General features: G+C 55.6%; 1 protein-coding gene across 1 annotated transcript in view; it reads left to right on the top strand.

The window, feature by feature from the left end:
* Positions 1-17148, top strand: part of MEF2B (myocyte enhancer factor 2B) — a 20437-nt gene that overhangs the window by 786 nt on the left and 2503 nt on the right. Inside the window, 8 exon segments of the mRNA XM_024767479.1 lie at positions 6897-6996; positions 8439-8539; positions 13373-13455; positions 13990-14193; positions 15412-15546; positions 16354-16501; positions 16673-16806; positions 16895-16988. Of these exon segments, the coding sequence (XP_024623247.1) occupies positions 13402-13455; positions 13990-14193; positions 15412-15546; positions 16354-16501; positions 16673-16806; positions 16895-16988 (769 nt within the window). The 5' untranslated portion in view covers positions 6897-6996; positions 8439-8539; positions 13373-13401.

Here is a 17148-nt window from a genome sequence, read left to right as displayed (position 1 = left end):
GGGGTGTTTCAAGGGTTGTGGTTCTGAGTGGTTGTGTGTCCGAAAGGGTGAGTGTCCCAGGGGTTGCATGTCCAGGAGTTATGTCTGAAGGAATGTGTGTCATGTCTGAGGGGTTGTGTGTCCAAAGGGCATGTGTCTGAGGGTTGGGTCAGTTGGGGAATTGTGAGTCCAAAGTTGTGGTGCCATGAGCCCCTGGTATGCGACTGTGAGTTACAGTGGTCCCCTCTCCTGGGTCACATCCCTTTGTGCATCCTGGAGCCCCCTGTGCACAACCATGACCCCATGCCTTCCTGCTGTTGGTGTGCCCTTGTGTGTCGTGGCCCCAGACCTGCAAGTGGCATGACATCCACGTGTGCCTGTGACCGCCATGACCCTCATCCACCCCATGGGGTTTGCACCTCATGCAGTGAACGTGGGGCCTCAGCTGGGCCCACAGGATGCCTTTGTGGCTGAGGGCAGGATGGTGGGCACAGAGCCCTGAGTGGGGCACCACAGCTGCCTGGGCCACTTCCTCCCCGTGCCTCAGTGTCCCATCTGGGCCATGGGTATAGGAAGGATAGTCACAGCCCTCCGAGGTTGTCAGCACATGACAAGCCCGTGGCTGCATTACTTTCATGGTCATGGTCCCCACCCTCTGCCTCTCAGGGTCCAGGGCAGCAGACGTTGCCAACTGGGGTCCCTGGCTATTCCCAGTCCCCAGGCTGCAGACCCAAGAAGTCAGAAATAGCTGAGGCCTTCTGTCTGACCAACTGAGAATCCTCACTGGGGAAGGTCAGGACCTCTGGGTCTTTGGCGTCGGGGATGAGAACTTTCAGCCTCTTGGGGTGAAGGAAACGAGGTTTGAAAAAATATTTAGACTTGGAAGGACAAGTGTATGGGGTTTGATTTCAAAGGTCAAAGGAGCTTTGGGAGAAGTCAGCCTTGCGCCCTCCTGTCCCCATACCTGCCTTCCACTACCTGTCTGAGTCCAGGAGTGAATCTTGGCCTCCAGGGAATGGAATTTTGGGACATTTAGAGTCCTAGGGTCTCACCTGCGAGAGCTGGGAACTCGCTATCTGGTCTGAAGCGGCCACTTTGCAGGAGGGAAGACTGAGGCCAGGTGGAAACACGCAGGCCCCTCAGAGAAAGGACGGGCTCAAGGCTGCCCCTCAGCCCCTAGGAGAACTAAAGCCAGGAGTGAGGGGCCCCAGCTTCCTCTCTCCTCTCTGTGTGACCTCAGACAAATCGCTACCCCTTTCTGACCCTGTGACCTGAGCATTTTGAGCCCGATCTTACTTCCCATCTCCAACTAATGATTGATTTCATTAAATCATTACCCAACCAGGCAGACATCTAGAAAATGCGAATTAGAGGAGAAAGGGGGTTAAAATCATTTGCCACCCCAACTCAGATGGAATGAGTATAGACATGTTGGGGGTCTGACCTTCTGGAATATTAGAGGCACATATGCACCTGGAGACAGATGTCATTTGTCAGAGAGTATTTAGCACACTCCTGGGATCCCATGTGGGGTTGGAGAGGTCACCCCAGCCCAGGCCCATGAATCCGAGTGGGGTGTACACAGTGGTTGGGTCCCATTTCTCAGCCTCCCAAAGGTCCTCGCTGAGCCTGCATCTTGGGGGGGTTTGTGAGGCTGCCCACTGGCCCCAGGGAACTCAGGAATGAGTGTCTCAGATCCCACTGGTGCCCAGGCCCACTTCCCAGACTGGGTCGGCAGGGGTGAGTTTGGGGCACGGCCGGACAGCCCTGTGGTATAAGCCCATGCTTGAGCAAGGATCTGGGGTCCCACCGTGTGGCCCTGGGAAGGAGCCTGCTTCCTCCTGTATAAAACAGGGCAGCCGTCTCCGCTTCACTGGGCTGTCTGAGTCAAGCTGGTCCTGTGTGTAAATGAGGTGGAGCATGGGCCCGGGAAGACAGCAGGCACTCAGTAACGGGAGGTGCCATCTGAACTATGACCGAGTGGACGTGCCTGTGAGCCCCATCCAGGTCCACCCTCACCCCACCCTCCACCAGGGGCCAAGCAAGCCTCAGGCCTGTCAGCTTTCCTGTCCTGATCGCCTCCAGGTTCAGGTTCACCAGAGGTTGAGGTGGGGTCCTCGGAAGGGAACAATCCAGGCAAGTTGTGATAATGAGTCACTGCTGTGGGCACAGGCCTGCCTCTGTCCAGTTTCCACAATCAGAGCCCCGACCCTCTCCCACTGGACACTGTCCTGGCCTCCTGCTCCCAAAGGACTTCTCACCACAGCAGCCACGGAGTCTGCTGAAAATCCTGAATAGCACCACAGCCACCCCCCTCCCCCGTTCATACACCCTCCATGATTCTCCATTGCTGTACAGCCCACTCTTTCACCCTGATCCCCAAGGCCCCTTGCAGCCTCCCTGCCCTCTTCTGTCTCCAGATGCCCCTTGTTCACCCATACCTGGCAATACCAGCCACGCCTGCACCTGGAACCCACCCAGCACATTCCCACCTCAGGGCCTTTGCACCTGCCATTCCTTCCACCAGGCAGTCTCTCACCCACACCCCTTCATGGCTGGTGTCCTCTAGTCCTTGAGGTCCCCTTTTCAAAAAGTCCCTTCTGGCCCATCTTTCCAAAGCAGCTCCCTCCCCTGCCACCTCCCCCACTGCCTCCCCCTATAGCTGTGGTCCCCAACCTTTTTGGCATCAGGGACCGATTTCATGGAAGACAATTTTTCCACAGACTGGGGGCAGGGGAGATGTTTCAGGTGGTAATGTGAGAGATGGGGAGCGGCAGATGAAGCTTCGCTTGTTCGCCCTCCACTCCCCTCCTGCTGTGCAGCAAGGTTCCTAAGAGGCTGCAGACGGTAGCGGTCCACAGCCCGGGAGTTGGGGACCCCTGCCCTATAGAATTTCATTGGTGAGGGCTCTGTCCCTGACAGTTTACGTGTCTGTCGTCTCCCCCACCAGACTGGGCAATGGGAAAGGTCAGACGGGTCTGTCCACTCCCTGCCCTTGCGTCCTTGGCACCTTGGTCAGCTCCCAGACATTTCTTGGGGAAGAAAGTGGGAACCAGGGATGCCTCAAAGGCCCCATCTTGGGTTCCCCACCTGCTTCGTCTTGGGTCTGCTGGGCTATGGGCTGAGTGTCTTCCTCTCAGCTCTGACAGATGTGCTAATTCCCCAAGCTGGGAGGCCTGGGCCTCTGGGGATGAATTTATGGGGCCCTACGGGGAGATCTTTCTTTGGAACAAAGAGAGAGAAGCCTTGGGTCGTTCCTACAGCTGCCACTGCAGCTTAGGGGACATCGTTGGGGGCCTTCAGTGGCCGAGGGCTCTGACCTGTGTGAGATAGCAGAGTTGGGTTCTGAATGTACGGTCTCTCTCAGCGCCAGGGGTAGGAGTCCCAAGCCCCACGGGAGGCCATTTGCAGTGGCCATGAAAGAGGAAATGGCCTTCCTGGCAGGACCTTCGGTGGACAGTGAGGGCAGCCAGGTCCTGCATGACCCCGGGACATAGTTTCCTTCCACGGCGGGCACTGGAACCCTCAGAGGGTCAGCCCCTTGGCCTGAGAGAAGCTTGAGCACCATCCGGTGGGCTGTCGTGCTGTGGGCTGTTTAGAGAGGGGTGGGGGAGCAGGGGCCCCCTCAAACTGGCGGCCTGTGGGCCAGATGGGACCTCAAGTTTGTTTTGTGAACCATGAGGTATTTAAAAGAAAACGGAACCCGTTGCCGATGTTTCTTCCGTTTGTTAAGCAGTTGTTTGCTCATTCATTCAAGGAAGGGTGATTGTGGACCTACTGTGTGGCGGGCATTGGGAAGGCTCCATCCTTGCCCTCGTGGGACGGACATCTTAGTGGGGCAACAGGATCATCAAAGAAAGTAACAAAGAAGCACCAAAAATATCTGGTAGGACTAAGTGACACAGGGAAAGAGAAATCTGGTCTGGGGAAATTAGCACCTCTAGAAAGAGATTTCTGCCCAGGCTTGAAGGACATGTAGCAGCGTCTCAGACCTGGGTGAGTCTGAGAAGGGCGTTCCGGGGAGAGGGCACAGCGGGGGCAAAAGCCTGGCAATGGGAAAGTGGCAGGTCTGTCTGGGGCTGGTGTTTCAGGTGCCTGAAAAGGGGCGGAAGGTGAGCTGGGAATCTGCTGGTAGATGAGGCCTGTCTAAAGTAGAGGAACAGGTGGGTGAGTGCCTGAGGCACCCCCCAGGGCCCATTGTACAAATGGGGAAACTGAGGCTTGGAGCATGTCAGGCAATGAGTGTACAGTGGAGTGGATACCCCCATCTGGCTGTGCCCATAGCCACAGCCAGGCCATCATACCTCTCAGCTCATGGAGCAGGCCTGGGGAGGGGTCTGTGGAGGTGGGTCTGAGGGTCCCCCACTGGGCCTCCGTTTCCCCATGAGTGCCAGAGAGGTCTATAAACAAAGGGACCCCCGCAAAGGGCCTCCTCCAGCTGGAACATTCTGGGTTTCTGGGATTCAGAGCCACACGTGGGTAACACACCCCACCCTCAGACCCCCACAGTCCCCAGGAATACCCCGAAGATCCCCTCAACCCCCTGCCACCTGCACCAGCATAGCTTGTGTTCCCCATGCAGTGTCCGTACGTGCGATCCCTGAGATCTTCACACCCCACCCTCAGAACCCCCAGCCCCGAACCCACATCTCTCCCCTGGGGAGTGCTCCCACCCGGCCTCAGGAAGCCAGAGGGTGGGCGATACCCCTGCAGGGGATAGAGGCCCTATCTGTGTCTGGGGGCCTGCTTATAATGGGGGACTAGCATGGATCTGGGGAGTCTACATGTGTTTGGGGAGCTCTGTGTGTGTCTAGGAGGGTTGCATGTTGTTGAGGGTCGTGTGTTTGGGGGCGTCTGCATATATTGGGGGTTTGTGTACATTCGAGGGATCGGCAGGTGTTGGGGGACTCTGTGTGTGTCTGAGGGGTCTGCATGTATTGTGGACTGCATGTGTTTTGGGGACTTATGTATGTGGGTGTCGGGGGTGATGCATGTGTTTGGGGGGGTCTCCCTGCGAGGGGAATCTCCCAACCCCCTCATCTGTACGTAGGAGGAAAGAGCTTTCTCCCTGACCCCCTGTCCCCAGCACCCTTCCTGGGTCTGCCCGGGGCCCTCACTCTGAGCTGGGCAGCCCAGGGCTGAGGAGAGGTGACCCCAAGGCCTTCTGGGAGGGGTCAGGCCCAGTGATGGCAAAAGCTGCCTGCATAGAGAAAGAGGGCGATATTATCTCCAGGGAGCCCCCCAACTCAGGGAGGTGTCGCCGACCCTCCGCATCTTCTGGGGTAGGAAGCTGAGGCCCAGAGAAGTTTGGTTGTACAGTAGCCACTGCCACAGCCCGCCTTCTCCCCAGGGCAGGTGAGGGACTCCAGGGGCTCTTGTGGGCTGAGCCAGCCCCTAGGTCACCCACAGTGCCCCCCGCCCCGCCCGCTGCTACCTGGGCCACCATCTCCCCAGGCTCCCAGGGGAGAAGGCGGCCCAGGGCCCCGGCTCGGGGAGGAGGGGTGTCGCCAGCAGCTGGGGTGGGAGCCGCTGGAGCCCTCAAGAGAGGGGAGGGGGGGTCCCGACTTTCCAAGGGGCTCTTCCTGTCGCCTGTAATGAGGTACTTGGGGAGCAGGTGATGAAACCACCGCCTGGGTTGCATGAGGCGGGGCCACCGGCCTAATTTGCTGCAGGGCCCAGGAGCAGCGCCCCCTCCCCGCTTCGCCGCGTCCCACGGGCCCTCATCTCCCCCAGGCCACCCACCTGCCTCTCACTTCTCCTTTCCTCCTCTCCTTTCCTCGCCGGCCTGGGTCCCCCACCAAACTGAGGCCTCTGAGCTCAAGGGTCTGGCAGCGTGACTTTGCCACTTGTCCCTCCATTAAAGCCCCACTGGGAGGCAAGAAGGGGAACTTGACTCTTCCTGATCTTTTCTCAAACCTCACTGCAAAGCCTTTTATATCAGGATTCTGTGACCCATTTTGTGGGGGAGGAAGTAGGGGTCTGATGTTGCCCAGCGTGTCACAGTAAGTGTCACTGTGGTCTTGCAAGATGGCACGCTGACTCAGCATCCTCAGTTCCAAGGCCCCTCTCCCTTCTGGCTTCTGGGAGGCCAGAAGCCAAGGTTGATAGATCCCTCCACTGCCCCCTCCTCCCCAGCTGGTGGGAGAAGGATTCTCGCTCCCATTTACAGGTGAGAAAACTGAGTCCTTCCACAGGGAGAGGCCAGCAGTGAAGGGTCAGTGGGAGGGTGGGATTCCTTCCAGACCCCCATCTCCATCACCAGGGGGCTAAGAGACCTCGTAGAGAGAGATGACAGTCATGGCCTGAAGGACTGCAGCGGTGTTTGTTGATGGACTTAGTGACCACAGGTATCACCTTAGAGAGTTTACGATGCTCCAGGCACTCATGAGATCTTCCTTGGTACCCCTAGTTCCCCCCTCCAGAACAACGCTCAGGCCTGAGACCCCAGGCCCCCTCCCAATCCCAGGCATATGCCACCAGCACGTCCTGTCCCCTTGGTCGCCAAACAATCCATCCTCTTCTGCCTACCTGCAGCCCCTGTCCCAGTTCAGGCCCCACATCTCCCACCTAGACACCTGCCCCAGCCTCTCCCGGCCACCTTGCTCCTGCGCAGACAGGTGCTGTTTCTCATGGCAGCCATGACTAGGGACAAGGTTTGTTTTGGGTTTTGTTTTGGTTTTTGTTTTTTTGGCCGCGCCGCACAGCATGTGAGATCTTAGTTCCCAGACCAGGGATCGAACCCATGACCCCTATAATGGAAACATGGAGTCTTAACCACTGGACGGTCAGGGAAGTCCCCAGGGATGAGGTTTTTTAAAAAAATCTTTTGGTTGAGATAAATCTCATAGAGAAAAATGCAAAAATCATTGGAGTAGGGCTAAAAAATTTGCACAAACTGAACACACCTATGTATCCAGGTCCTGGCCCGGGGAACAGGACACCCCAGTCCCCGGACTCCCGCTGTCCTGTCACAGTACCTGCTCCAGGTGGCCACTGTGCTCATATCCATCACTGTAGGTGAGTTTTGCCTGTTCTGGAACTTCATATAAATGGAATCACATGGTGTGTCCTCTCTATGGAGCCCAGTATTGCTGAACTGGCACATGGTCTGAGAGATTCACCTATGTGGTGGAATGGAGGTGGAATGCATCCTTTTTCTGTGCTGTATAGTAGTCTTGCATAGAATCTACCAAAAATCATTTACCAGTTCTCCCATTGAGGGCATTTGAGTTGTTTCCAATTTGGGGCTATGACAAATGAGGCTGCTGAGAACATTCTTATCTGTGTCCTTTGGTAAAACATGGACACTTTTCTCTTAGGTGAATGTTGAAGAGAAGCGTCGCTGGGTCAAAGGGTAGATGCATGTTCAGCTTTAGTAGGTGCCAGACAGTTTTCCAGAGTGGCTCTACTTCTTTCTTTTTCCACCAGCAATGCATGGAGGTACAAGGGGATTATTTAAACTGTAAAATCATATCCTGACCCTCCCCTGCCTCCAAGCTCTCTGTGGCTCCCTAATGCCCTCAGAGTAAAACCCACACTCGTCACTGTGGCCCACAAGGACCTATGTGATCCAAGTGCCACAACTCTCCCCACCACCAGTCCCCTCCCCTCTCTCCCTTGCTCGCACTGTCCAGCTATAGAGATTTCTTTGCTTTTTTTCAAAATGCCAAACTCATGATCACTCTGAGCCTTTGCCCTTGCAGTTCCCCCTGCCAGGAACACCCTTGCACCAGATCTCCCCACAACTGACTCTTCCTTTGCTTGGCTGTGTCTTTCTTGGGCTTTGGGTCTCAGTTCAGATGTCACCTCTTCAGAGAGATCTTCCTTGAAATCCCTGGCTTCTAACATTGCCCCTTTCATGGTCAATACTTCTCTCTTTTTAGACTTAGGTTCTGACCTACAAGAGCTTCATAAAATGACTTGGGCAGTTCCCATTGTTTTCAAAGGTCTGGGGTAGTTTAAAGAACATTTCGCCTTCCTGTCCTTTAAGATTTGATAAAATAACCATAAAACTATCGGGGCCTGTTGTCCTTTTAATGGTAGGTCTCAAGTCACTTTTCTAATCTTCTGTGGTCATTGGTCTACTTAAGCTTTCTACTTCTTTTGAGGTCAGTTTATCACAATGGTTGGCACTTGATAAATGCCAAGTATGGGGGGCAAAGAAAGGGGTGGGAGGTATTGGACTCTTGACTTCAAATGCCCACTCCCCTGTCCATCTGCTCAGGGCCCCATCCAGCCCTTCCACTGAGGCCCAACTGCATGCCTCCTCCTTTGAGACGCCCTCTTGGATTTCTCCTGACTCTTCTTCCCTTTCCTGGGTCGATGAGTCCACCTGTGCCTCTCTGCTGGGCAGATGCCATAAGCTCTCTGCTTTCTAGCTGGACATTGGTGGGGGTGGGGGGGACATGCGCACAGAAGAGTACTCCCCTAACCTCAGCCTCCCCCCTCGTGCCCTGCAGATTCAGCACGCACCACCACCTCCCCCCAGCAGTTCTGGTCACGCCAACATCTGGAGAAGGGGCCGCCAGGTCTGTCTGCTGCTTGGGGTGGGGATTTGCATGTGAGTACAAATATATATGCACACCCTGGGCCTTCCGCCTGCCTCCGCATTCCTTGGCTGGCCCTTCACACCTGGGCCTGAGGCAGGTCAACGCTGAGTGGCTGGATTTGCATGCCCGTGTATTTCTGGGTAGGGAGTCAGCTGGGGGAGTCTGAGAGGAAGTTGTTGAGGGAAGCTGGGGGGAGTTCAGATGTGTCCCTGTTGACCTGCTCCCTTCACCAGATCTTCCCAGTCACCCCTCTGACTTGTCCTGAGGGTCTTCCAGTCTTGGGGAGAGGGAGAGAGCTGGATATACGACCCCCTTAGCCCCACAGAGTCAGAACTGGAGGGGATGGATGGAGGCTCTGGGAGACCAGAGTGAGGGCAGGGAGGGCTTCACGGAGGAATGGATTTTTTTGAGCTAGGTTTCTGAAATGTGAATCGGAGTTGGCCAGGTGCAGAAAGGGCAACAAGGGCTTTTCAGGCAGAGATATTTTGTTGAAGGTAGAGAACGATGGGCAGGAGCTGATTGGGGCAGGGCCTTTCTTACTTTTTAAAAAATTTATTTTATTTATTTGGCTGCGCCGGGTCTTAGTTGCAGCATGTGGGATCTTCGTTTCAGTGTGCAAGATCTAATTCCCTGGCCAGGGATTGAACCCAGGCCCCCTGCATTGGGAGCGCAGAGTCTTTTTCTTTTAATATTTTTCTTTCTTTTTATTTATTTATTTATTTTTGGCCGTGTGGGGTCTTCATTGCCGCGCGTGGGCCTTCTCTAGTTGCGGCGAGCGGGGGCTACTCTTCATTGCGGTGCGCGGCCTTCTCATTGCAGTGGCTTCTCTTGTTGCGGAGCACAGGCCCTAGGTATGTGGGCTTCAGTAGGTGTAGCACTCGGGCTCAGTTGCTGTGGCTCACGGGCTCTAGAGCGCAGGCTCAGTAGTTGTGGCGCACGGGCTTAGTTGCTCCACGGCACATGGGATCTTCCAGACCAGGGCTCAAACCCTTGTCCCCTGCATTGGCAGGCGGATTCTTAACCACTGGGGAGTGCGAAGTCTTAAGCGCTGGACCACCAGGGGAGTCCCTGGGGCAGGGCCTTGAATGGCAGGCAGAGGACTGGAGCTTCCTTCTTCCTGAGGGCAGTGAGGGGCCATGAGGAGTGCTTGAACAGTGAAGGGGCATGGTCAGCTCTGTGCTGGGTAGGTCCCTCAAGGACCAGGGCAGGGGATGACTTTGGTTCCTGGGTGAGGATTGGGGGCTCCAAGGTCATCAAAGTTCAGAAGACTCAAACCCCTGTGTAAGTCCATCTTCACCTGTCCGGCCTGGCTCCAGAGATGGCAGAGGACCTAGTGGCTTCTAGAGGACCCAAAGAGCCCTAGAGTACAGTGACTTAAAGTGCAAGATTCAGGCATAGCACAGAGGGGGCCTCAGCCCCAGTCTCTGCCCAGATGGACACAGCCCTGGCCTCCCGGTAGTTTCCTGTCATCTCTACCCCTGCCCCCAACTGTCCTACTCCCCATGGCAGCCATGGCCAAGTTTTTAAAGTCCTGTGCCTTTTTTTTTTTTTGCGGTATGCGGGCCTCTCACTGTTGTGGCCTCTCCCGTTGCAGAGCACAGGCTCCGGACACGCAGGCTCAGCGGCCATGGCTCACGGGCCCGGCCGCTCCGCGGCATGTGGGATCTTCCCGGATCGGGGCACGAACCCGTGTCCCCCGCATCGGCAGGCAGACTCTCAACCACTGCGCCACCAGGGAAGCCCCAAAAGTCGTGTGCCTTCTTGCTCAAAGCCCTCCCACGGCTGTATACTGCTCTTAGACCAAAACCCACAGGCCTCCCTGCAGCTCAGAGGACCCGGAGTGGCCCTGCCTCTGCAGCCTCTCCTGCTGGCCTCCTCACTCCAGTCTTTTTTTTGTTGTTCAGATAGCATGTTTTTTATTTTTTTATTTTTTTAAACATCTTTATTGGGGTATAATTGCTTTACAATGGTGTGTTAGTTTCTGCTTTATAACAAAGTGAATCAGTTATACATATACATATGTTCCCATATCTCTTCCTTCTTGCATCTCCCTCCCTCCCACCCTCCCCTCACTCCAGTCTTATTGGTGCATCTCCTCCCTCCTGAGGGCCTTTGCACCTGCCACTCCTGCCTGGAACTTACTTCCTGTCTGGTTCTTTGGTCTCAGTTCAGAGAAACTCCCCCTGACCTTCTGACTCTTGGGACTCCCCCATTATGTGAACCCTGCCCTAACCAGGATGTCCTTGTCTAAAATGGGGACAGATTGAGAAGAGGCCAGAGTTGATCTTCCAGGCCCAGAGACTCATGTCCAAGTCCCATGTTCCCATGGGACCCCAGGCGTGGGGGGCATTTCCTGAATCATCTTGGCAGCGAGACCTCCCAGCCAGTGCCCTCCTTGTCCCCAGGGACCTGTCAGGGCGGGGATAATGCACCCCAGCCGTGGGAACTAGCCTGATTCCAGCCGGGGATTAAAATTAGCCCCAGAGGTTAAATTTAGCAAGTTAAGCTGGAGCTGGGGGGCTGAGATGGGGGCTTTCGTTGGCCTGGGATTTGCATAGCTGTGACCGCTCAGAGACCCAACCCAGAGAAGGTGTAGGGTGTGTCTGCGAGCCACATATGACAGACTGGGGCATTTCATACTTCCAGCCCTGGGTCTGTGGGAAGATGAGGTACCCTGCTCAGACCCCTCGGGCTGGGGTGTGGGAAGCAGGTATGGCTACTCCCAGAGACAGGCCTACATTTCCCTATACTTGCCAAGAGCTCATTTCCAGGCCTTGTGCCAGGTACTCTGTATTTCATACCCACCCCATTCACAGAACAGCAAACTGAGGCCGAGGGAGAGGCCTCCCTTGCTAAAGACCGCTCTTCTGTTCAGAGGCTGGCTGAGACCTGAGAGCAGGCCCACTTCACCCTGGGCAGGCCTCAACCACCTATGACATGGGAGGGTTGGGGGAGTGGAGTGTGGTCATAGAGTTGGCAGAGGGGATCTCGAGGGCCATGGAGTGGCTGTCTGTACAGTGGGGTGGGTGCCACTGAACAGGAAACATGACTCCTTGATTCCAAGGAGTCCTGCATGAGGGCTGCTGGGAAAGTCCTGGACCGTGTCTTGGGTGCATGCTGCCCTCACTGAGCTGCCCATTCTCACCCTTGGGGCCCCCACCAGGGAGATCCAAGATCCCCATGGGGAAGATTCCAGAGTTTCTCTCCAGTTTGCCTGGGCCCACCCCATCCCCCAGTCTGAGGGTTCCAAGCTTAAGTCTTTCCAGGGCATTCCCCCCTCCTCCCGCTGGATGGTGGGGCAGGGATAGGGTTTCTCTTATGCTTCCCCCCAACTTTTTATTTTATTTTTATTTTTATTTTTTGGCCACACCACGCAGCATGTGGGATCTTAGTTCCCCGACCAGGGATCGAACCCGCGCCCGCTGCACTGGAAGCGTGGAGTCTGAACCACTGGACCACCAGGGAAGTCCCCACACACACCATTTTTAAAATAGAAATCTATAATCACTGAGGGAGAAATGTTAGAAAATTCAAAAGATCAAAAAGGAAAAAAAAAAAAGACAAAAAGCCTACACATTGTATGATTCCATTTATAAGAAGTGTCCAGAACAGGCAAATCCATAGAGAGAGAACATAGATTAGTGGCTGCCAGGGGCTGGGGGGAGGGGAATGGGGAGTGGCTGCTAATGGGGCTGGGGTCTCTTTTTGGGAGGATGAAAATTTTCTGGAACTAGATAGATGTGATGGTTGTACAACGCCGTGGATGCTCTAAATGCCACTGAATTGCTCACATTAAAATGGCGAGTTTTATGTTATGTGAATTGCATCTCAATTTTTAAAATCGGGAAAAAACTCACCCATAAATTTCCACCCAGCGTTGACTCCCAGATTGAGCATTTCCTTCTAGTCTTTTTTCCACTCTCAGTACAGTTTTTCTTTTGTTGTTGTTGTTGTTTTTGCGGTACGCGGGCCTCTCACTGTTGTGGCCTCTCCCGTGGCGGAGCACAGGCTCCAGACGCGCAGGCTCAGCGACCATGGCTCACGGGCCCAGCCGCTCCGGGGCATGTGGGATCTTCCCGGACCGGGGCACGTGTGTCCCCTGCATCGGCAGGCGGACTCTCAACCACTGCGCCACCAGGGAAGCCCCTCAATACAGTTTTTAAATATATGTTTTATATATTTTTAATATATGTTTTCTGGTAACCACAGCCCTCAACCTTGCTCATCGAAGGGCTATTGTGGGATTGAATGAGTTCAAAAGTGTCTGCTGTGTGGACCAGGCTTACTTTCAGAGGCTCAGGATCACTGAGCACCGCTGGGTACCAGCACTGGATGGCCCTCCAACCTGGCCTATCGAGACCTTTTAAGCTGTCGCCAGTATTTGTAACAGCAGTGCATACACAGCACCTGCCGTCTGCAAGGCAGATCTGAATGCCCTTTGTGGGTTAGCTCATTTTATGCTCCAGCAGCACTGGGCAATGCACCACACTGTTATCCCCGCTGCACAGACACGGGGTCAGGCTCCCTCTAGGTCCCACAGTTACCAGCTTGTTTTGCTTTAAAGCTTCAGGTGGGGGCACCCATACCTCTCAATCTTTCCCCCTTGGTCAGCCTTCTCCTTATAAAACATTGGTCTGAAGGTGTTCAATGAGCATTTGCTGCATCCTGGGCTGGTCGAGGGTGTGGGCTGTGGGGATGACCCAGCCTGCCTTGATCTTCCCCATCATCTCCCTTTCAGCACCTGGCAGGGGCAGGAGGAAGATAGGGGGTAGACTGGGGTGCCTGTCCCCACTCTCCACCCACCTACTCTGTCCTCTTCTCCTCCCCGCCCCCCCAACCCCCAGACCAAGGACACTCCACCCAGCCTGGGACAATGGGGAGGAAGAAAATTCAGATCTCACGCATTCTTGACCAAAGGAATCGGCAGGTGAGTTCAGTGGGTGGGCCAGTTGTTCGGGGAAAGGCATTCCTGGCAGGGGACATGGCCTGGGCAAAGGTCTGGCCATCTGGGAGAACTGCAAGGGAATAAGGAGACTTGATGCAATGTCAGGAGTTTGAGATGTAGCCTTTACTCATTCTCATGATGGTTATTTCACTGATTCTCCTTGATGACTGGAGCCCCAGTCACAGGGGAGATGGAACTCAATACAAATACACCCAACTCAAAGCGCCGGACCAGAGAGAGACACAGAACTGGGGAAGCTCAGAGAGGGAGTGTGGGCTCTGCCTGGAGGCCAAGGTAAACTTACCAAAGGAGAGGACATTTGGGCTGGGTTTTGAAGCATCGATAGGAGTTTGCCATGTTAAGAAGTGAGAAGGAGTAGTATAGCCAGAAAGAACAGCACATGCAAAGGCATGGAATCACGAGGCATGTTCAGGCAACAATTAGGCCCCTCCACCTCCCCTCTCACCATCCCAAATCTTTGTCTTCTCCTGCCCCGCCTGTGGGTCCGGGGTCCAGGTGACATTTACCAAGCGGAAGTTTGGGCTGATGAAGAAGGCCTATGAGCTAAGTGTACTCTGCGACTGTGAGATCGCCCTCATCATCTTCAATAGCGCCAACCGCCTCTTCCAGTACGCCAGCACGGACATGGACCGTGTGCTACTGAAGTACACAGAGTACAGTGAGCCTCACGAGAGCCGCACCAACACCGACATCCTCGAGGTACCCCTGGGACCCACCTCCCTGGCCTCATGAAGCCCAGCACACTCTGCTCACTCAGAGCCTAGGGACTCTTGGTTTGCACAAAAGATGAGCGTTGCAATTTGGCTTTGCTGCTAGTCAAAGCAGGTTTGGGGTAATAGAGTGTCCCTTTTAGGGGCAACTTCCTGGATAGTGGAAATAAAAAACATCGAGGGCCCCACTATGTGCCCCTCACACACATCATCTCATTTGTTCCTGTTACCCATTTGGTGAGTTCAGACACAGAGAAGAAAAGGTACCACAAAGCAAACAGACCTCACTGAGGTCCAGGAATGTTTTTTTTTTTTGTGGTACGCGGGCCTCTCACTGCTGTGGCCTCTCCCGTTGTGGAGCACAGGCTCCGGACGCGCAGGCTCAGCGGCCATGGCTCACGGGCCCAGCCGCTCCACGGCATGTGGGATCTTCCCGGACCGGGGCATGAACCCGTGACCCCTGCATCGGCAGGCGGACTCTCAACCACTGTGGCACCAGGGAAGCCCCAGGAATGTTTTTGCTTGAGCTGCTGTATCCTCAGGAGAAAGAGGCAGGAGCAGCCCCTGCATTAGCTGGGCAGCCCTCACACCCACGACCCAGGATGGGCAAGATCACTGTCACTTTGGATGTGGGCATCTTTACCCAGGGCGGGAAGCTAAAGCCACTGGGCTGGAGAGAGCAGCGGGCTAGGACTGCACCCAGGAAGCCCCAATGTGGCAGAGGGTGGGGAGAAGCTGGCACAGGAGAGGCAGGGGTCCAGGAGTGTGCTGGTCACTGCTCCTATGTGGGTGGCAACTTAGGAGAACCTATAAAGTTGTCCTCAGGTGCTCAGTCAGCTGACATTTATTAAGCACCTACTGCACGCCAGGCTCCGAGGCTGCACCTGGGTGCAGAATGGAGGAACTGAATCACACTCAGAAGCAGTGTTAGGATAATCCCAGCAGGCCTGGGTGCATCTCGGCCTCTACTGTGTGACCCGGGCCTCTCTGGTCCCAGGGCAGGACAGTCCCTCTCTCACACATAGTTGGAACTTACTAGGTGATAACTCACTGGGGGTTTTGGTTAATAGGATTTGGCTGGAGCAGGCTGTGCTTGCACCCTGCCTGCCCACAGAGCTGGATGGGATAGGTCCTCCCCTCTCCCGTAGAACCAGGTTCCTTGGCCAGGATGGGGGGAGTGTCACCCTGTTGTCTCCCCTTTCCACAGACACTGAAGCGGAGGGGCGTGGGCCTTGATGGACAAGAGCTGGAGCCAGAGGAGGTGATTGAGGGGCCAGGAGAGAAGCTGCGGAGGCTGGCAGGTGATGGGGGTGACCCAGCCTTGCCCCGACCCCGGCTCTACGTAAGTGACTCCCTGCCCCGCCATGAATGGGGCCCTTCCCCCACTTCTGAGGTCCAAATGGCTGAGGCCGAGATTGAGAGAGAGACTTAAGACCAGGAATCATGGAATTTGGGGTCAGGTTTCTGCCTGGGTGGGCAGAGAAGGCTTCCTGGAGAAGTGGGCATTATAGCAGGGGCTTTGAAGGATGGAAAAGAGTTCAACAGGCAGACAGTTCCTTCCTTTTTTTTTTTAATTTTAATTTTAATTTTTGGCTGCATTGGGTCTTCGTTGCTGTGCGTGGGCTTTCTCTAGTTGTGAGCGGCAGCTACTCTTTGTTGTGGTGCATGGGCTTCTCATTGCAGTGGCTTCTCTTGAGGCAGAGCTCAGGCTCTAGGCACATGGGCTTCAGTAGTTGCAGCATGCAGACTCATTAGTTGCGGCACACGGGCTTAGTTGCTCCGTGGCATGTGGGATCTTCCCGGACCAGGGCTTGAACCCGTGTGCCCTGCATTAGTAGGCAGATTCTTAACCACTGTACCACCAGGGAAGTCCCAGTTCCTTCCTTTCTTTGATTCATCAAACACCCTGGGAAGCCCCCTCAGGGTCAACCCTATGCTGATTAAGAAGCCTCAGCTCTGGGCCTAGCTGTCAAGGAGCGACAGAGGCAGACACAGGCTCCCCCAGCCATGTGGCATTAGGCCAGAGGGAGGAGTAGTGAGGACTTACAGAAGGTGGAGGCTGGCGACTGAACTCATTGGGATTTTCTGTCTTGGACTTGATGCCCTCATTTCCACATTCCTCAGCCAATCCTGTCCTCTCTGCCCTCAGCCAGCAGCTCCCACTATGCCCAGCCCTGACATGGCATATGGGGCCCTGCCCCCACCAGGCTGCGACCCCAGTGGGCTTGGGGAGGCCCTGCCTGCCCAGAGCCGCCCATCCCCCTTCCGTCCAGGAGCCCCTAAAGCTGGGCCCCCAGGTAAGCATGGGGCATAGGCCCTGGGGGAGGAGGGGTGGTGGTCCCAGGGGGGCTGTGCAAGGTGGGAATGTTGGCTCTGGCCCTGCTTGGCTGTGGGCATCACTCTGGACCTCAGACTCCATTAGATGACATGGCCACCTGCCCTCTCTCTGGGGGTCTCCTGCTCCCCAGGCCTTGCGCACCCTCTCTTCTCAGCAAGCCACCTTGGCAGCAAGACACCACCGCCCCTGTACCTGGCAGTGGATGGGAGGAGGCCAGACCTGCCTGGTGGCCTGGCTGGGGCCCGAGGGGGACTGAGCACCTCGGTGAGTGAGGGGAAGGTGTGGAAGGGCTGTGGGGGCAGGGTGGCCTGGGTGTGGGCCTCAGTTTCCCCTTTCCCCTGTCTCTCCACAGAGAGGCCTCTATGGTAGCCTGCAGAGTCCGTGCTCCACTGCCACCCCAGGACCCCCACTAGGGAGCTTCCCCTTCCTCCCTGCAGGTCCCCCAGGTATGCACCCGCTGTGGGAGGCGTCCACACCCCTGCCTGCCGGGGGTCCACACTCCCCCGCCCTCCAGAACTGAAAACTGGCCTGTGGGGTGGGTCAGACTTGAGCAAGGGGCTCCCTGAGGTCAGGGCCTCAGTTTACTCTTCCCCCCCCCCCCCCAGG

The sequence above is a fragment of the Neophocaena asiaeorientalis genome, unplaced genomic scaffold (assembly GCF_003031525.2).
Source record: "Neophocaena asiaeorientalis asiaeorientalis breed wild unplaced genomic scaffold, Neophocaena_asiaeorientalis_V1.1 scaffold87, whole genome shotgun sequence".
NCBI classification, from domain to species: Eukaryota; Metazoa; Chordata; class Mammalia; order Artiodactyla; family Phocoenidae; genus Neophocaena; species Neophocaena asiaeorientalis.
This window is presented reverse-complemented; position numbering and strand designations above follow the sequence as displayed.